This window comes from Eucyclogobius newberryi, unplaced genomic scaffold, assembly GCF_026437365.1.
Source record: "Eucyclogobius newberryi isolate DKJ021-1_F unplaced genomic scaffold, fEucNew1.0.hap1 SCAF_14, whole genome shotgun sequence".
Taxonomy (NCBI): Eukaryota; Metazoa; Chordata; class Actinopteri; order Gobiiformes; family Gobiidae; genus Eucyclogobius; species Eucyclogobius newberryi.
This window is the reverse complement of record NW_027315768.1, coordinates 8,540,220-8,561,587: the sequence shown is the minus strand read 5'-3', so window position 1 is coordinate 8,561,587 and position 21,368 is coordinate 8,540,220. Positions and strand designations below refer to the sequence as shown.

At 43.6% G+C, this 21,368-nt stretch overlaps 2 protein-coding genes across 2 annotated transcripts in view; both read left to right on the top strand.

Annotated features, from left to right (window-relative positions):
* LOC140359387 (complement C1q-like protein 2) overlaps window positions 1-21,368 on the top strand; it is a 249,498-nt gene that overhangs the window by 58,295 nt on the left and 169,835 nt on the right. The window lies entirely within an intron of this gene.
* The window catches only part of LOC140359386 (contactin-associated protein-like 5), a 170,950-nt gene that overhangs the window by 58,143 nt on the left and 91,439 nt on the right, over window positions 1-21,368 (top strand). The window contains exon 4 of the mRNA XM_072444287.1: window positions 18,293-18,440. Within this exon, the coding sequence (XP_072300388.1) occupies window positions 18,293-18,440 (148 nt within the window). The remainder of the gene's footprint in view (window positions 1-18,292; window positions 18,441-21,368) is intronic.

Here is a 21,368-nt window from a genome sequence, read left to right as displayed (position 1 = left end):
TTGTGCTGTGAATATTCAAGGACTGTTTGCTAGCCTCCTTTAGCGCCGTGTTGCTCTCATTTTGTTTGCAAAAGCGGGTCCCGTACTAATGCTTTATTCACGTGTTATATGTGTTTAGGAAATACTTTTGGAGACGTTGTAGTGGTATTTATTTGGTTTGATACCTTGAAAAATGTGCTCTTGACTTGGATACAGTGTCTAGTGCTCTCTGATGAACAAATTGGAGAGGGATGCGAATTAAAATGAGAAAATTAGCAGCATGGTTATTACACTGAAATGAGTCAAACTTAAAAACAGATGTGCGTTTTTACAGCTAATAATTTCAGTTTTTGTCTTCAATCTCAAAAATCTCAATACAAATAAGCTTACAAAAGACAGCTGTACTGAAGAGGACTGGTACTGTACAGCTAAAAGGTTTTTTTTATGGTGCATGGCTACATCTGTCAGCAGAGGGAGATCTAATGCCAATCTTATAGCCGGAAATGGGATCTTGCTTCTAAAGCGTGTTTCCCAAACATGATTTAAGTTCTTCAACTTGAAATACCAATGCCAAGAGCTGGTATGTGGTTTAACCTGCAGTTGTACTATTTGTTTTATTTACAGACAAATTATTATTTAGAACTACCTTTACTACTACTGTTTTATATCTGGTGGTTCTCAAAAAGCCAACTATTTTCTTGGTGTGAAAGGTTTGAGAACCTGCTCTAAACCCATGTGTCCTGTATATTCAGTTTGCACAGTTTGCTTGGCTTCTCGAGCTACTGTGGCTGGGGTTCCCTCTCGGAGCAGACAGAAGAGATACATGTAGGAAACACTGAGGCGGCGAGTCCTGCCCTGCATAAATCACATTAAGGGGTCTGTTCAGTGCCGCCCGTCGAGTGGGTTATCTCTGAGCAAACCAAGATGAGAATACAGACGGAACGAACCAAAAACAATGGAACGAACAGGGGAAAATGATGGCGATAAAGATAAGAGGAAGTGGGTCAGAGAGTTTGTTCAGTGTTGTTTTCTGTGAAGCTTAAACCCAGGAATGGTCCCATTTTTCAGCTGCCTTATTCACAGCAGGACTAGTGAGGACAATGAGCTAACTCAGGCACATTTATTGGTGGATGTTGATTCATGTTAATGTATGTGCAATTTCCCTTTAAAAAAATAAAATAAATATATATATATATATATATATATGTATATTATATAATTTATATAATAATATAATATATTTATCCTTATGTATATTTATTCTAAGTAAAGTTGTTTTTTCCCCAAAATTTTTCACTAAAATGAATAAACACAACATACAATTTTGTTATCTATGATATATTAGTTTCGTTCCGCTTCTTCCCCAATGCCAATAGTATGTACATAAGTCTGCCCCAAATAAATTGTCTGTTTGCTGTAACCCGACCCACCATTTTTCAAGTGGGTAGGTAGGTAGATAAATTATTTTTTTTTAAACTTTGAAGGCAAAAAAAAGATCCAAAATGAATTGTATGTTTGGTGTAACCCTCCCATTTTTTTTCAAGTGGGTAGGTAGGAAGGTAAATTATTTTTTTTTTGTTTTACTTTAAAGCATAAAAAATTCCAAATTTGTATATAGAATTTAATGATAATTTGCCTATGATATTAAGTTAATATTATCATTTATCAAAAGAGATGCTACCGTAAATGTACAAAAAAAAAAAAATGAAGAGATGCTACCGTAAATGTACAAAACAAAAAATGAAGCCAATAAACTATTTTTGTACAGGACAAATTATTTTATTTTTTGGCCATTTTCATGTCATAGAATCGTCGACGTCTTGGTCATCAAATATGACAAATTCTGCATATTTCAGCCACTGTCAAATCACGTTTTTTCTATTCTGCCAGTGACAGGCAGTGACCACCAGGGGTCAGGCTTCAACAGACAATGACTTGAACGTTCTCCGCTCGTTTTAAGTTTAATTTTCATTTCTTTTTCGGCTTCGTAATATTTTTAGCGAGTTCCAGTGATACAAAATTATTCAACACGGCGCTTTTTTGAAAAAACAGTCGGTGAGTTGGCGAAATATAAGAAAAATAAAAGAATTTGTCATAATTTTGACAAAATGCAGATTTTTTTTTTCAGTTGGCTATAATGTTGACGGCTCGGTCGGGTTACGGCAAACAGACATATCATTTTGCTCTGCCTAATAAATGTTCTATCAAATTGATTTTAATGAGACAGCAAAATAAAAACACAAGTTTGGACTTCTGCAGACAACACAGACAAATGGATGTTGTTTATTGTTTATTACATTTGACAACAAGTAATCTATGAAATTTCCTGGGTAATTGTGAATGTGCAACCAAACTCTGATCCGGGCCAAAGAAGCGAACTCTAGTCTGGTCGGAAAGGTCCGTCTCGGTACGATTGAATCAAACTCTAGCGCGGTTCATTTGATTCTTGAACGCAAACGAACCAGAGAGCGTAATAAAACCAGGAACGTTGAGATGCATGTGAGGCTCAGAATCAAAATAAACTCCTGTGTGGAGATCGATAATTGGAGAAACGACGAAAGATCAACCAGAAAGATGTGAAAGGAGTAGGTTGTGAGGTAAACCCGTAAAGCCAAATCATGAACCCAAACACCGCTTCACTCCCGGTCCAAGTTCGTTTATGTGACGCAGATCAGGCAGAAGCTCAAGTCACTTCCTCATTAATTCCCTGTCATTTCTTTGGTTGATTCTGTTTGCAGGATGGTGGGATACATCCTTGTCGTGTATCGTGATTGTGAAAGATACACCGCCACAACTTTGGTTCAAACAGGGTCTGCTTGAACTTGTAGTGTGAATGCGACCATAGTTCCTCAAATTTACACACATGTCCCGGAGATGTATTGTCTATTTCTGTCTTCCCTTGACAAACGACCACATCGCCACTCCAAACACACACACCCCTCCGTGAATTATGACTTTGCCAGACTGGTCCGGACTATCTTGACGTAGCCCGGAGCCCATCTGTCCACTATCCATCTCCCTGATAGTTCTAATCCAGGTTTTATCGACCCGTCCGGAGCGGCACCTGCCCGGAAACCACCACATCACGTCGCCTCCACGGGCCCATTGCTCACCTCGGCCTCGCCTCCCTCTCCCCCCGCGGTCATTCCTCTGCCACGGTCCGACGGCCATCTTGGAACAGTTTGTCTCAACAGTTGTCGTGGCCAGTGTGCCGGGCAGTCCGTTAAAATGATGAGTGTTTTAGCTGCCGAGACAATGGAGGCGATAAAAATAGCGCCAGGCTCGGTTTACCATTGGAGATGTGTGATGTGGTGCGTTCAGGGGCCGGACAGTGAACGCGGCGCTGAGAGAAGTATAATATTTGTGTTATGACCTCCAACGCTAATACTTTTTGTGCTGATAACTTTTTTCATAAGGTAGGTTCATAATTAACTAATACAAATGATATTAGTATTTGTTAGGCTAAGCTTGCATTGCACGCTAGGATAAGGATTTGAAGTTTGTGTTTTTGTTGACTTTTTTACTGGTTGTAAATGAATCAGTGTGCACATTTGGGAGCAATTTTGAAACAGATGAAATAAAAGAAATAGTAAATAAACGACTACAAATAAACAACTGCCTCCACTAATAGCAAATAACACGTAGAGGTCACGTGTCACCTTCTTCTGACTGAAGTGATATATTTCAAAACAAACTGGCGGCCCACTCGATGGGTCCATTATCTACAAAAAGCTGACAATTAATCCCAAAACGTATGAAAAACTATAGTTCTACCGTTCAGGCAGCAGGGTTTTTGTCAGTTTGACTGATTAAGGAACTGTTAATCATGCAGCATTGTGGCAATCCGTGAAATTGTACCATTATTTCAAATGCGATATAGTCAAACATAAAAAAAAAGCAAATGAAACCCAGATGTCCACTGTGGTTTCTGATCATGTAGAGTCTTGTGTCATAGCTTCAAAGGGTCTTACAGTGAGACAAGGACAAAGAGTAGACGTAGAGCTGTTGTATATGACCAAAGACGAGCTGTGTCTGATATATTTGGACTCTTGGCCATCCTCTCGCTGCTTCTACGAGCTCTGGCGTAAACAGAAGCGCTCCGTCAAAGTAGCGTCAGAGGTGCTAACGAAACAACATTTACCTCTTTGCTCTTCATTCACTAACTTCTCATAGCCTCAGGTAAATGGAACAAGAACGTTGACTTTACCACGCAACACTTACAGTAAAGGGCCTAATTTTTGCTCGGACTATCTTTGATCATTTTTGTATATTTCTTCATAGAACCAGAAGTACTCTTCGACCTCTGATCTCCCTTATTGCTCTTTTTGTTTTACTCATCTGAAGACCCCATGGTTCGGATCAGTACATGTCAGTTCTCAAAGTTTAATCAAAGCATTAAAATTCATCATCAGCTCAGGTCTTTTACACACAACAGATGAGCATCAACAGGTTTTTTAGATACTCCTAGCCCATATTGTCTTTATATCTCCATTCATTTTGAAAAAAAAAAATCAATAAAGATGATTTCCATTAATATGCATTATGATAGCACAGTATATTCATTTAGATAACCAAGAACATACAATCAAACTTCATGAATACACACACACATTATGTCAGTGTGAAAATTCATGTTTTAAGGTTTTCAATCAAAACTCTTCAAATCAATTTCATTCATTTTGGTCATTGCATTTAGAATGTAAAATAATACTGTTTTGTTACTTTCTGTTGAAAGATACACTGTGCATTGAGATGTCATTACTTTTTCCTGGAATATACCACAGTATGACATTAAACATATCTATCGTTACTTGATGTTTGAAGGTTTATTATCAATCCTGTGGTTCAACATGCCTTTTTTTTACTTGACACTAAAGCACATTCACGTTTTCTTTTCTTATTTTTAATGATTTTTTGCTCCATAGGCTTTAATCGACAGTGCAGCGTGAAATGGGAATAAGACTGAGGAATGACATGCAGCAAATCTTCAAGAGCTAGATTCAAACTCACAACGCTGCGTCCTGACCAACATGGCAGGCATCCACTCAACCAGGCGCTGCACTCATTAAATATTTTACAAGTTAAAAAAATCTATCAATTATTTAATAGTCTATAATATTAGATTCCCATCCTACGAGGCAAATTGGATCAACTTTATATAATTATGGAGGGGTTTGAAATGTTCATCGCAATTCCACTGTTAGGGACAGCAGATTGGTGGGAAAAAAAAAAAAATTGAGCAATTGAAAGAAAATGGAAGAGACTAAAAATGAATGTCAATCTCTTTTGGACTGGGGCTCCATGCAAGATCTCGCCTTGTGTTAATAAGAAAGGTAATGAATCAGCCCAGAACTAAGGGAGGAGCTGGTCAATGGCCTGAAGAGAGCTGGGACCAGTTTCAAAGGTTGCTATCTGTAATACACTATGGAGTCATGGTGGAAACATCATGCTTTGGGGGTGTTTTTCTGTACAGGGACAGGACGACTGCTCTATATTAAGGAGGGAATGAATGGGGCCATGTTTTGGAAGATTTTGGGCAACAACCTCAGAGCATTGAAGATGGGGCGTGGCTGGGTCTTCCAACATTACAATGACCCAAAGCACACAGCCAGAAGAACCAAGGAGTGGCTCCATAAGAAGCATATTAAGGTTCTGGAGTGGCCTAGCCAGTTTCTAGACCTAAATCCAATAGAAAATCTTTGGAGGGAGCTGGAACTCTGTGTTGTTGAGTGGACCAAAATCCCTGCTGCAGTGTGTGAGCAAACCTGGTCAAGAACTATTTTCTCAGGTGTTCAAATACTTATTTGCAGCAATAACATTCTCATAAGGCTACCCCAAATAAATTGTCTGTTTGCTGTAACCCGAGTCAAAATTTTTCATCTGGCTCGGTCGGTAGGCAAATTCTCATTTTTTTCACTTTGAAGGCAAAAAAAAAGATCAAAATGTTGTCATTTTTGTGAGAGAGTGACCACCAGGGGTCAGGCTTCAACAGTCAATGACAGAAAACATCTCTATCAACCCGATCGGGAGACTAAATCTCACGATTTTAAGATATTTCAATCGACCTTTTGTACGCCGCTATCCTTTATTTTGGTAGCGAAGGCGAGCGGGGGGAACATGCGGGGGACACGGGCACCGCCATGTTTGTTGTGATGACGCTGCTGGGCGTGTTTAAATCCCAGAATGCATTTGCGTAAGTCAAATTTCACACCCTGACAGAGCCTGGCATTACTCTGGACATGTCAGTGGCGCCGACCAGGAAAAACAAACTCGTTAGAGACAATGTGACAACCTCAACGCACATTCTGTTTAGTAACAGATGCACGTGTGTTACACGGTGCGTCATCAGTCCTATGGGATGAAAGTCAAGTTTATAAGCTTGATAAAGATATTGGACATGGTGGTTCAGGACAGACCGGTCGGTGAGTCGGCGAAATAATGGAAAAATAAAAGATTTTGACGTTTTTTCAGCAAAATGCTGATATTTATTTTTCAGTCGGCTAGTTTCATAGCAGGTCGGTCGGGTTACGGCTGAGCAAAATATTATTTTGGTCAGCCTAACTCATAAATTATTTAAAAAAGATACAATGATTTCTAGATTTTTTTAAAGATTCTGTCACTCACAGTGGAACTGCATCTAAATGAAGATAAGTCTGTTATCTTAAGTTCGGGAGCAGGACCACGCCCCTTCCTACGCCCCTTCCTGCGGCTACACTACTTAATCATCCAGATCACACACACCTGTGTTCGTGATTTTCGTGCACACGCTCCATGGCGGCGGGAGCCGCGCTCGAAAACACACTCGTTCACGACCTTTCTATGAATCAACTCGACATTGTTCCTTTCGATGCATCGGCCCAGCACAGGCGAGCCACACCGGGCCATCCTCCACTGGTGTCCCACTAGGACCGGTCCGGTCCCATCAGCTGTTCTCACAGGCTCAGCTCTCGCCCAGGCTCCCGTCAGCAGACCGGCGTCCCACCTCGCATCACTTCTGCTAGTCCGGTATTGAGATCGCCGTGCGTCCTGCGACCTCCTCCCAGCGCTCCGGTCTTTCCAGCGCCCGGGTCATCCCAGCGCTCATCCCGCGGCCTCGCTCGTTAAGCGCCCACCGCACGCGCTCGTCATTTCTCTCTACATTGACGGGTCTCCAGACCACGGCACCGTCATCAAATTATGATGTTTTAAACTTCTCTTTTGCGCTCACAATTCCGTTAACTCTCGTTCCACTGCGGAGCGCGCTTTGCCCCGCCCACTTTCGCGGGCACGAGCGGCTCCTCCAGGTAAAGTATCCTCACCCTCGTCTCCTTCCTCCTCCGTTGTTTCCTTCCTCCTCCGTTGTCTCCTTCCTCCCGCACCGAGCTGCCCATCACTCAAGCCTTGGAGCCAGACTCTCTCACCTCTTTCAAGTAATTAATTCACCTTACTCGCTCACCCCTCCCGCATCGCTCAAAATAACAATGAATAAATACATACAACGTATGCATGTTTATTATAAAATAATAATGAAAACGTATGTTAAAAAAAAAAAAAAAATCTTCTGGCACCGTCTCGCCAAGTTACATAGTTTTACCGCGTTGCCACGTTCCGGCAGGTTCTGCGTTTTATCCTCCGACACTGCGTTGCCAGGTTCCTGCGTTTTATCCTGTGGCACTGCGTCGCCAGGTTCCTGCGTTGTATCCTCTGGCACTGCGTCGCCAGGTTCCTGCGTTGTATTCTCTGGCACTGCGTCGCCAGGTTCCTGCGTTTTATCCTCTGGCACTGCGTCGCCAGGTTCCTGCGTTTTATCCTCTGGCACTGCGTCGCCAGGTTCCTGCGTTTTATCCTCTGGCACTGCGTCGCCAGGTTCCTGCGTTTTATCCTCTGGCTCTGCGATGCCAGGTTCTAGCGGTTTATCCTCTGACACTGCGTCGCCAGGTTCTGCGTTTTATCCTCTCGCACTGCGTTGCCAGGTTCCTGCGTTTTATCCTGTGGCACTGCGTCGCCAGGTTCCTGCGTTGTATCCTCTGGCACTGCGTCGCCAGGTTCCTGCGTTGTATCCTCTGGCACTGCGTCGCCAGGTTCCTGCGTTGTATCCTCTGGCACTGCGTCGCCAGGTTCCTGCGTTGTATTCTCTGGCACTGCGTCGCCAGGTTCCTGCGTTTTATCCTCTGGCACTGCGTCGCCAGGTTCCTGCGTTTTATCCTCTGGCACTGCGTCGCCAGGTTCCTGCGTTTTATCCTCTGGCACTGCGTCGCCAGGTTCCTGCGTTTTATCCTCTGGCTCTGCGATGCCAGGTTCTAGCGGTTTATCCTCTGACACTGCGTCGCCAGGTTCCTGCGTTTTATCCTCTGGCACTGCGTCGCCAGGTTCCTGCGGTTTATCCTCTGGCACTGCGTTGCCAGGTTCTGCGTTTTATCCTCTAGCACTGCGTTGCCAGGTTCCTGCGGTTTATCCTCTGGCACTGCGTTGCCAGGTTCTGCGTTTTATCCTCTAGCACTGCGTTGCCAGGTTCTGCGTTTTATCCTCTAGCACTGCGTTGCCAGCTTCCTGCGGTTTATCCTCCGACACTGCGTCGCCAGGTTCCTGCGTTTTATCCTCCGGCACTGCGTTGCCAGGTTTCTACGTTTTATCCTCTAGCACTGCGTTGCCAGGTTCTGCGTTTTATACTCTAGCACTGCGTTGCCAGGTTCTGCGTTTTATACTCTAGCACTGCGTTGCCAGGTTCTGCGTTTTATCCTCTGGCACCGCGTCGCCAGGTTCCCGCGTTTTATCCTCCGGCGCCGCGTTTCCAGGTTCCTGCGTTTTATCCTGTGGCACTGCGTCGCCAGGTTCCTGCGTTGTATCCTCTGGCACTGCGTCGCCAGGTTCCTGCGTTGTATCCTCTGGCACTGCGTCGCCAGGTTCCTGCGTTGTATTCTCTGGCACTGCGTCGCCAGGTTCCTGCGTTTTATCCTCTGGCACTGCGTCGCCAGGTTCCTGCGTTTTATCCTCTGGCACTGCGTCGCCAGGTTCCTGCGTTTTATCCTCTGGCACTGCGTCGCCAGGTTCCTGCGTTTTATCCTCTGGCTCTGCGATGCCAGGTTCTAGCGGTTTATCCTCTGGCACTGCGTCGCCAGGTTTCTGCGGTTTATCCTCTGGCTACGTCGCCAGGTTCCAGCATTTTATCCTCGAGCACTGCGTTGCCAAGTTCTAGTGTTTTATCCTCAAGCTCTGCGTTGCCAGGTTCCAGCATTTCATCCCGTTACCGCGTTTCGTCCTGACTCAAAGTTGCCAGCTTATAGCTTTGGTCACAGTCTTTACCAGGTTCTAACGTTTCCATCCTTGGGCACCGCGTTGCCACGTTCCCGCATTTTATCCTCGGGCGTTCCGGCATTTTATCCTCGGGCGTTCTGGCATTTTATCCTTGGGCACCGCGTTGCCACGTTCCGGCATTTTATCCTCAGGCACCGCGTTGCTACTTTCCGGCATTTTATCCTCAGGCACTGCGTTGCCACGTTCCAGCATTTTATCCTCTGGCACCGCGTTGTCACGTTCCGTCATTTTATCCTCGGGCACCGCGTTGCCACGTTCCGGCATTTTATCCTCGGGCGTTCCGGCATTTTATCCTCGGACACCGCGTTGCCACGTTCCGGCATTTCATCCTCGGGCACCGCGTTGCCACGTTCCGGCATTTCATCCTCGGGCACCGCGTTGCCACGTTCCGGCATTTCATCCTCGGGCACCGCGTTGCCACGTTCCGGCATTTCATCCTTGGGCAGCGCGTTGCCACGTTCCGGCACTTCATCCTCGGGCACCGTGTCGCCAGGTTCTGGCGTTTTATCCTCTGGCTTTGCGTCGCTAGGTTCCGGCACCGGGATGCCAGGTCTACTTTCTTTCACCCTTCGGCACCGGGATGCCAGGTCTACTTTTTTTCCCCCCTCGGCACCGGGATGCCAGGTCTACTTTCTTTCCCCCCTCTGCACCGGGATGCCAGGTCTACTTTCTTTCCCCCCTCGGCACCGGGATGCCAGGTCTACTTTCTTTCCCCCCTCGGCACCGGGATGCCAGGTCTACTTTCTTTCCCCCCTCGGCACCAGGATGCCAGGTCGACTGTCTTTCCTCCCTTCTCCCCGCGGCACCGGGATGCCAGGTCTACTTTATTTCCCCCTTCGGCACCGGGATGCCAGGTCTACTTTATTTCCCCCCTCGGCACCGGGATGCCAGGTCTACTTTATTTCCCCCCCTCGGCACCGGGATGCCAGGTCTACTTTATTCCCCCCCTCGGCACCGGGATGCCAGGTCTACTTTATTTCCCCCCTCGGCACCGGGATGCCAGGTCAACTTTCTTGCCCCCAACCTTTAACCCACCCCTCCCTTCCCCCCGGCACCGGGATGCCATGTCTCCTCCTTCCGTGAGGTTCATGCAGCCTCTTCGCTCTTCCCTCATGCAGCCTCTTTGCTCTTCCCTCACGCAGCCTCTTCCCGCCTCTCATGCTGCCTCTTCCCGCCTCTTCCCGTCTCTTCCCTCATGCAGCCTCTTCCCTCATGCAGCCTCTTCCCTCATGCAGCCTCTTCCCTCTTCTGGTACCGGGATGCCGCCTCTTCCCCCTTCGGGCACCGGGATGCCGCCGCGTCCCCCTTCGGGCACCGGGATGCCGCCGCGTCCCCCTTCGGGCACCGGGATGCCGCCGCTTCCCCCTTCGGGATGCCGGTCCTCCATGTTTTGGAGTCCTCCAAACAGCAGCTGGTTATACCAACTTTACCATGCAGATCATCCCCTTGGGACAAGCCCTGTATCTCCCACCTCCCGACCCTAACGTCTTTGGTTCATCACTCCAAAGCGTCATTCTCATCCAGTCCATCAAGTTGCTGCTGCACTTTGATAAACCATTCTATCAGCCGGTTTGGGGATTCTTTTAGACCGATGCTATAAGGATTGCTGCCTTCCTGTCGGGCCATTCATGTTCATGACCACCCAGTCCGATGACCCTGTATCATCAACAAATACTTTCAGAATATTTACTACCGAGGTGGAACATCATTGACCCCAGTTCCTCCAACCTCAGCTACCACGTTTCACACATAAGCTCCGCTTCAGGTGCTTCAGTCTTCCTAGACCATCCAGCTCCGTTAACGTTCCTTCCATCATGGCTTCATTCTACCCTCACCACGTTTAACCTTCTTAACTAATTACTTCCCATTCACCTTCGACTACCAGTCACATTGCAAGTACTCAAAGCCTACCCGAGTGGCATCGACGTCTCTTCAGGCGCGTTCCCCTGCTCAGAGGCCGTCTTGTCCACAATAGTTCTCCTCACCCCGGCATCAAGGACCTCCAACCAACGCTTAAGTCTTCCTCTAAAACAGCAGGACTACTGTGGTAACACGATCTATTCCGAGCCCCTTTGCAATCCGTCCAGACCTTGTGCACTGGTCGTCAAGTGGCACTTCCCAGCAGGACTCAGGATCTGGTTCATCCTTTACTTAAAGTCGTTCCACGCCTGGTCCCCACATTTCCTACCAAACTTTTCCCACATTGGCGCTGCCACATCTGCCTCCAGTTAAGGAGTCGTTGACCGCCTCCTTATATCGTGGAGCACTGGTTCTCCATGACTTTCCAGGTCTACACACACCATTACCTCCTCGTCCTCCATTCTGCCAATCCGCACTGCCTCGTTAAGCTTCTTTTGGGGGTATCGAGGCCCGGGAGCCTTCAGCCCTCATCGCAAGAAGACCCAAAACGGCATCAACTTCGTACATTTGTGTTGTTCATGTTTCTCCCCTGCCAATAAACACCTTGCATCGTATCTGGGGTTGTGGTCTTTGCTAGTGAAATTACATATGTATTCTCATCCACAGACTTTGGTGCTGTGGTCCCTGCAAAAAATAATCCAAGATGATCAATTTAAAACATGAAATAAAAGAAGCGACTTTCCATCATCTGCACACACTTATTCTTTTGACTATTACAGCTCCAACAACGAAGCTCCAACAACGAGCAACACAACCGGGAACTTCATCGTGGATATACTGATGATAAGATAAGTGTACTTAGTAGCGCTGAGTCCTGACCTGTTTGAGAGTCCTTCAGTCTGAGGAGTTTTCCATTTATAGGAGGTAGTTTCTCCTTAAGGTGGGTGTAACAAGTTGGCCTCTTTATAAAACATGTTCCAAATCCAAAAATATTGGTTAGATGAGTTTTGTCATTTAAAAAATTACAGAAACGAGAGTTGAAACTGTTATTGATTTGGGTTAGTGAATGTTCTTATTAAAACAAATAACAAAACCAGTTAGTCTCAATAGTTGTCATGGCCTGTGTGCCACGCAGTCCGTTAAAATGATGAGTGTTTTAGCCGCCGAGACAATGGAGGTGATAAAAATATCCAGGCTCGATTTAACAGTGTGGATGTGCTCTGTGGTGCGTTTAGGGGCCGGACAGTGTAGCAGCAAGAATTAGTCATAATTGGCTAAAATGTACTTTTTGTTGCACCTCAAAAAGATCATAACCCCAGTACTCCCTAATTCTATCTCACAGGGTTTTCACCAAATCAGTCAAAAATGAATAAATACAATAAAATCAAGCAGTGGACATGGAGTTTTGGTAAATATCTCTACTAGGGATGCACCAACCTTGCTTCATCAGTTCCAATACCAATACTTAGAAACATAGAATAGAATGGTTAAAAACAATAACTATAGGCTACTACTACTAATGTTAATACTACTACGTGTTGGCTCCAATAGTCAAATATATATATAATAAATGTTTTGTAACTGAATGTTGTGAGAGTGTCAAGCCATGTTTCAAATAAAAACATCAAATCAAGATTATAAGAAGAAATGGACCAAACTCTCAATGCTCTCCTGTACAGAGTTGTTCCTCCAGTGCACCACAATACTACATTTGTAACCTGCAAGGCATTATCTTCTTACCACCTCCTGCGGTTCCTCCTCTCTTTCACCTCATCCGTTCATCCAACACACTTCTGCGGATGAGTAATGGGCAGCTCGCAGGTCAGCTCGGTCAGTGGAAGAATCCAGTGTGTGTGTGTGTGTGTGTGTGTGTGTGTTTTGTCCATGTGAACTCCAGTTCCTCCAGCTTTGATTCCCGGCTCCTCGGCTCCTGCACGGCACAAGGATCTTATCTCTTTTATCAAATGCTGTGGAGAAGGAGAGCGGGAAGGGGAGAGGCGGTAGAGAAGAGCAGAGGGGAGAGAGCGTGCCCTTGGGTTCGCCCCGTCAGCAGTAGTCTCTGTGCTGGATTACATGTGTAGTTGTTTGGCAGCGCTCAGGTCTGTGGCAGATACATCTTCAGTAGTACAGTCAATCCACTGCACAGATTGTTTGTGGTTTCAAAGTTTGGTATAATTTGACTGGATATAACTGAATAGCTGTTTTACATGTACCTGCAATATATTTACAGTATCCTGCCTTAAAGGACACATTAGATTATAATCATGTTTGGTATAATTTGACTGGATATAACTGAATAGCTGTTTTACATGTACCTGCAATATATTTACAGTATCCTGCCTTAAAGGACACATTAGATTATAATCATGTTTGGTATAATTTGACTGGATATAACTGAATAGCTGTTTTACATGTACCTGCAATATATTTACATTATCCTGCCTTAAAGGACACATTAGATTATAATCATGTTATAAGTTCCTTTCATCAAAACACTCCCTGGGTTATATTTAGCTTCATTCACCCTTGTTTGATGAAGTCTGTTTCATAAGTCCTCTCCCTCTGAAAACACTGAAATAGCCAATATTTGTGATATTGTAGCGCGCCAAGGTCTTCTGCTGTGGATGTTTGGACAGCATGAAATAATATCTGTTTATTTTAAACTGGTCAACACTTTTAAGACAAAAACTGCTTCACCCTAAGGACAAGATGCCGGCAGAAAAACATATCAATGTAGTGTATTCTATCTAATGCAGTGAGAAAAGTTGTAAAAAGCATTACATGAGTTAAACACCTACTGCACATGAGGCTTTATCAGCACAGAAGACATGCAAATTCAGGACCACAGAGTGCTGTGCATCTTCATCTAAGAGCGACAAACCACTCTATCGAAGACAGTGAGGTGAAGCTTCTAAGCATGAGAAGAGATGGTTTGAAAGAGTTACAGAGGCAATTATTGTTAAAAAGAGAATCCCTCTTTTACCGAAATGGAGGTTCAACCTACCGGTCGTGTACATTGGTGTTTTGAAGCCATGGAGCTCCTAATCAGGTACTCATCAGGGATTAGGGAGCTGAGGGAGTTCTCAGACTAGATTCACGGATTGAGGATGTCTCTTGGATGAAAGACAAAACGTTTTTCTAAAAACAATGTCCAGATGAATACAAATTAATTATTATTTTTTTTTCACTATGGAACGCTCCTGGACGAATGAGGGATTTATATTACACTGACTTGTAATTTCCAAAACAAAATAAAAGCAGTGGTAACATGTGATCTTATACTAGTCCTGATATGAGGCAATTTTACTGTTACTACAAGAAAGCTTAAATTGTATTTCACTTATGTATTTTTCTTACATTTTTGCACAAAAATATAAATGGTTATAATAACCAATATTATTTACGTTTATGTGATGTCTCCAGACCTATGTAAAAACCTCATATAAATTCCAAAAATATTATTTACCATATCTGCAGTTTTGTAACATTTTTGCATGGTAAACATTTAAATTTAGATGAGATTTTCTGTTGTGAGAATGCAGCAGGATTTGTGTCCATTTCTTTCTGTTGAGAGCGACTGGGCAGGATGACATTTTGATTACAGCACATAATGGCTTGTTCAGGAATGCAGAAAATGAAGTTCTATTATGGTATGCTTGAGTGCTGTTGTTGAGCATTGCTGCTTTGTATATGGAATAGGATCCATATTTATTGATCTGTATATCTTGTTTATGTTGCCAGTCGGGATTTACACATGATGTTTTCTACCCCTGGACATGGATCAAAAGAATACGAGATTTGACTGAAATATTATCCAGAACATGAAAGAAAGAAGAGATAATCATATTTAGAAAAGGGAAGCATAATGCAGTGTTTGTGAAGCTAGTGCTTGCCAAGAGTCACTAGAAAATGAAATCCTTAGTTTTTGCTTATATTTTGCCAAATGTTTCATATTTTCTCTGCTCTTTTGTTCTTACATGCAGTATGTGTAGCAGGGTTCAGAATAAGCGGTATCGCATCGCAAAATGCAACGCAATTTCTCTCAAATGCGATGCATTCGTCAGAAAAAAGTGTTTTAGTATCGCAGCTTTTGCGATACAAAAATGCGTGTTCAATTGTGTAACCAAAGCGCCTAAAAGTACTGATCACTCGTCAATCGATCGTCAACAACGGCCTGACACATGTAGGACGCTGTGTTGTCATGACACATGTAGGACGCTGTGTTGTCATGACACATGTAGGACGCTGTGTTGTCATGACACATGTAGGACGCTGTGTTGTCATGACACATGTAGGACGCTGTGTTGTCATGACACATGTAGGACGCTGTGTTGTCATGACACATGTAGGACGCGACGCTGTGTTGTCATGACACATGTAGGACGCTGTGTTGTCATGACACATGTAGGACGCTGTGTTGTCATGACACATGTAGGACGCGACGCTGTGTTGTCATGACACATGTAGGACGCTGTGTTGTCATGACACATGTAGGACGCTGTGTTGTCATGACACATGTAGGACGCTGTGTTGTCATGACACATGTCATGACACATGTAGGACGCTGTGTTGTCATGACACATGTAGGACGCTGTGTTGTCATGACACATGTAGGACGCTGTGTTGTCATGACACATGTAGGACGCGACGCTGTGTTGTCATGACACATGTAGGACGCTGTGTTGTCATGACACATGTAGGACGCTGTGTTGTCATGACACATGTAGGACGCTGTGTTGTCATGACACATGTAGGACGCTGTGTTGTCATGACGAGCCCCGCTGCTGTCACAGATCGTGAGTCTGAAAGCTCCTCCCGAGCCACAGTGCGGTAAAGTTAGCGTCACAGATTCGGACTTCCGAGGTCAATAGCTCCTAAACGCAAAAGTCTTTGCAGATCATTCAAATGCCAAAATACAAAATACTCACATTTACACAGCCAAGTGACACAACCTCGTTTTTAACAATCAGATGCGTATTTTGGGCGCAGCGAATTACACTGATCCGAATGTGCAGCCGGAGCCGAGATGAGCGCTTAGGGACCGTCATCAAATGTGCAGCCGGAGCCGAGACGAGTACTTAGAGACCGTCATCAAATAGCAAAACGAAAAATGGAATGGAACGTCAAATAGAGCGGTACAATTTGAATAACACAATAAATACACCATGATGGACGCCACAGCAACCTTTATTTTTCCATCAGAAGCTTAATACATATTTTTTGTGAGTGTAAAGACAATTAATATGTAGATGAGAATCCTGCAAATAGTCATCTGATTGATGATGATATGGAAGAAATTTGTAAATAAGGCCATCTGACTTTGTGTTAATTAATTTGTTCAACAACTAATTTTATTTGCAAGTTTTGTTTTGTTTTATTTTAAAAATAAATGTTTAAAAAGTGTTTAAAAGTTAATTTGTTGAGACTTTTTTTTAAGCGGTCAAATGGCTGCGCAGTTTCAGGGACCGCGGCATTTCCCTTATAGCCCGTTATAGCCTCATGGCTAACCCTAACCTTAACCGTAACCCTAACCCTAACCTTAACCTTAACCTTAACCTTAACCCTAACCCTAACCCTAACCTTAACCCGGCGCGGTCTAAAAAGGCGCTAAAACGCGGTCAAATAGCGGCGCAGTTTCAGGAGCCGCGCGGCCGGCACAAAATAACATGGCAGTTTCGGCCGCGCGCCGCGGCTCTGCAGACACTCCCTTTTTTTAAATAGAATGTTTACAAATACATTTGAAATAAATAATCGTGTTATATCAATGGAAAATATTGATTGTTAGTCACTTAGTTGTGTTTTGCTATGCAATTATCAAATTGCTTTACAAATTTGAAAAAAAATAACAGATTGTTTTGCAGCACTTCTATACAAGTGAAAATCCTTAATCTGAGCCCTGGTGTAGAGAGCTGGATATCGTTTTGCGTTGTTGCATTGTCAATACCAGGCAAGCCATCATTTTAAAGATTATTTTCTCAACAAAACGAATATATCTTTCAATACAATGCCCCATTAAGCAATTACCAATAGTTCGTGATAAAAATCAACATTTCATAACACATTTCTAACCCTTGTCGCGGTTATGAGAGACTCAACGGGGTTCAATCCATCAGTAGCTGTACTCATTCTGTCCGTAATAATCCACAGAAAAACAAAATCTACTTGTCTTTTTCCTGAAGTAATCCCATTTGGAGAAATAGTCCAGTAAACAGCGTTTTCTTCTGTGCTGGGTTTGTTCGTTTTCCACACACTTTCAGCTACAGAATAAGACCATCCACGAGTTGTTACGTTCACAGGTTCGTTTGGCACACCCCTTTAGGTAAACCAAGCGTCCCCTTCTGGCACATGCGCAGTTGGTCTATTAGCAGTGCTAGCGTGCTAAAGAAGTGAAGTAGTACTTTTTGAAGCTTTTGAACCGTGGGAGGGTCGCATTTCATATGTATTATTATATCAAACGTTTACACTCATGTTTACACATTTTCACATACATTGTTTTTAGCAGTTATAATAGTCTCCAAAACATCAAAATGTATTTTTTATTATCATAGAGGAGCCAAAATTGAATATACTTTTTGATACAAAAGGTAAATAGCACCGAAATTCCTGTTCTAGAGATCTGAAACTTTACACAGTTGTTGTCAGCAAGATAAACAGCAAGTACAGCGAACAACATAATAACACACTGAAGTATGCTGTGCTTAGGACCTTTACAAATTGACAATATCCAGGCGAGACTAAACATTTTCTTTAATGTTTAGGCTTCTGTAGTGGCCTAAGCTTTCTAATGATTCATCACACTCGCATGTGGGTTGTAAGATCTTCTTTTCTTTTAAGCAATGCCATTTGGGTATGTCCAACTATTGTGCATACGGCAAAATAGGCAGCTGTTATCAGGTTAAAAACATATATAAGCAGAAAATAGTTATAATCACACCAAACGCATGTGTTAAACCTGTGATATTGGTACATTAGGCTTACTAAACCTGGAACTAAGCCTGGACCAGACCAAGACTAAACCAGGAATAAAAACCAGGACAAAACCAAGTCTATATCATGACAACACTGGGATCAAACTAGGCCCAAAAGGTGAACGCAGCCTTAAAGTAGTATCTTGAATAATGCAGTAACTTTATGATGTGCTTTGTGTGTTGTGTTGCAGACTTTGGAGGGAAACACAAACACCGACAGTGTGGTTCAGAACAGACTGTCTCAGCCTGTGAGGACGCGCTTCCTCCGCCTGGTGCCCGTGGACTGGAACCGCAGCGGCTGGATCGGACTCAGGCTGGAGGTCTACGGCTGCTCCTACAGTCAGTACAGCACAGCACAACATAACAGGAGCTTTTGTGTTTTTATGCTATAACGGACACATTGTGGAGAATTGTCCTTGACCCCAGTTATAACATTGTTCAATCATCAGACGTTTAGTAAGTCCTCTTCCCTCTGAGCCTCAGAAAACACTTTTCCAAATGCACCTGTTTTGTGACGCCAAAGGTAGAGCTCCGAGATATTTGGTGTTGTTGTTCTGAACATTTCTGACATAAATCCCATTCATCACAACTCCTTTGTGTATTTCTCCATGGTAATCCTTTTGCCAGTAGATGGGTGAAAGCCTGACTGATAGAAGTATTATGTGGTTTTCAATCCATACATTATTTAAGTCCTAAAACATGGAATACCAAGAAAGCATGTTTAATGGCCAATAACAGTTTTCTGTGTAGCGTTTGTATGTTCTTCTCCCCCGTCAACCTTGCACTTGCACAGTCAGTCTAGCTAATCCTGCGGCAAGGTTCTCCTGACCAAGATCCTGGTCAAGATCTGGACAATGCTCTCTTGACAGTGCATTGCCTGTTTGCAGAAATAAATGAGGTTTTTTTCTCTAATATTAGTGATTCTTGAGATCCTGATTTCAGCTGACACCACCATACTCACAGAACACTGGGTCGGCTCTCTGATGTAGTTTGAGACCGGGCCTCAGAGCTGGTGGCAGACGGCCAGCTGTCAGAGGCACATACGCTAACCGGCCGGACGAATGTTACTCATCTCCGAATCGTGCCCGATAGAGCAGAAACATACAGCTGCTAGACTTCAGCTATGTTGGATTTAGTTTCAAAGATAATACCGCTCTTATTATATATATATATATATATATATATATATATATATATATATATATATATATATATGTACACTTTATATTCCAAAGCGCAACAAATTCCCGTATTTACTGTAATGCCACAGTTTACGTTTTAAAGAGCAAAGCTTTCAATAGCTAACATTACATGCACACAAAAAACTGATCATTATCTGATTTCTGGAGTTTACACTGTTTACACTTTCCAGGCGTTGGCAAATGTGGCCAGAGGTATTTTAGTTGAATTGTTGTTGCCTTCCAAATACAACAGTCTCTCTAAAACAAATTATTGATTAACATACCAAACATCAGATCTAATTACTAGATTATTCTAGTTATCTCATTCTAAAGGGCTATTCACACGGCCACGAGTTTTCACAATTCTGCAATGTTTTGATATCGGATATGCCTCTTTTTTTACGACAAGCTGCTTGTTCTTGAATCGGCTGAAAACGCTAGAGTAGGTAGTTTCTTGATCCATGCAGTGATTGGCTGTGAGGAAGTAGCATGCAACTGACCCACGGTCGCAAAAAATACAACACTTTCCGGCCGCATACATTCATATCTACACAAGAAACTCATGGAACTGCGTAGATGGAGCAGAGTGTGCCAGTAGTGATCTGAAACTATTATCCAAAACTGTATTGTAGTGCAGTGTGTCTGTAGGGAACACAGCGTCATTCAGTGGCCAAATGCATGTACTGCAGCTTCTCACGCCTAAAATAGTTTCTCTTCACACCTCATCATTTATGTCCAAACGCAAATGGATGTAGGATGTGCTTGATGCGAATTTCTGACCACAGTTGTCATTTAAAGAGGCCCTAAAAAAGGTTTGCTCAAATATACCCCTGGGCCAGCTCTTAGTTCTTAGTGAAGGCAACTGCAGTTATTTGTCAGTAGGCATGCTTCCTATATTACCTTTTGACGAGAAAAACTAGAGAACCAAACGTTACTCAGACAATTGTGAATCCTTTTTAAACATGTAGGGCCAGTTGTGGAGTAAATCGGTAAAAGTCAAAGAATACAACTAGCGCTAGAGTCCTGCTCCAGAACAGGCAGCGGCTTCACAACCAACGGATGGACGAACATCCTCGCCGTTTCCACTGGTCCTCAAAACAGAATCCACCAAACTATGTATTAAGAATGCGCCCTTAATGTCAAAACGTACGCAGGCAATTTCATTCTGGGAACTGGGAATTCATGAATACATTTATACAATTTGTTTCCAACCGAACAAAATCAAATATCCCTACAGTAAAACATAATACAATATTTCTAACAAGGCAGGATTTGATAAATAGACTTAGTATTGGGCGTCTTGTTTGTTATTACACTATAGGTCCGGGGATTTGCAGAGTCGTCGGCCCGATAATGAAATTTGTGTGTGGCATAGTTTGAACAGAAGGTAGTTTTTATGCATAGCTCTGCGGTTGCTCCGTCTCAAATCCATAAAAGTGTGCGAGGCTGAGGAGGGCCCCTGGAGAGAGCGCTTTAAAACAGAGGAATCTCAAATAAAACCACTGCAGCTCAAAATACGGCCCACTGTAGGCAGTAAACACAATCACACAAACAGATGAGGTTACATGTGGGCCAGACAAAAAGGATTTAATGTACAATATGCATCAGCTAACCACACTGTAATACCCATTTTGAACCATGTTTTAGGACAAATTGATTTATTACTGAATGAATTTGCTTGTTTCTCATGGGGGGTTGATAAGGTAGATTGCATTGCCCCTATTGGGAAATCAGAGTAGTGTTACTTCGAAGTACAAAATACCGGATGAAGAAATTATTCCAGTAAAAGCATAAAAGTATTTACGGAAGCGACTACTAAAGTATGAGTACACCTGGGATCCAGAATACACACTAAAGTGAGGCTGGTCACCACTCCCTCCGTCACGCCTGGAGTCAAACTCAAACAGAACCGTGCAATCTGATTAGTTTATTCAAGTGACACGCAGTAAAACAAGTGAGCTCATTGGTCGTAATCACCTCGGCTGTTTGTGCTTTGCTCAGTGAATCTGTTTTTGCCGACAGACCTTGCATGTTCCTGATTGGCTTATCCCCCTGTCAATCAAATCCATCTGAACTGGAAGAGAGG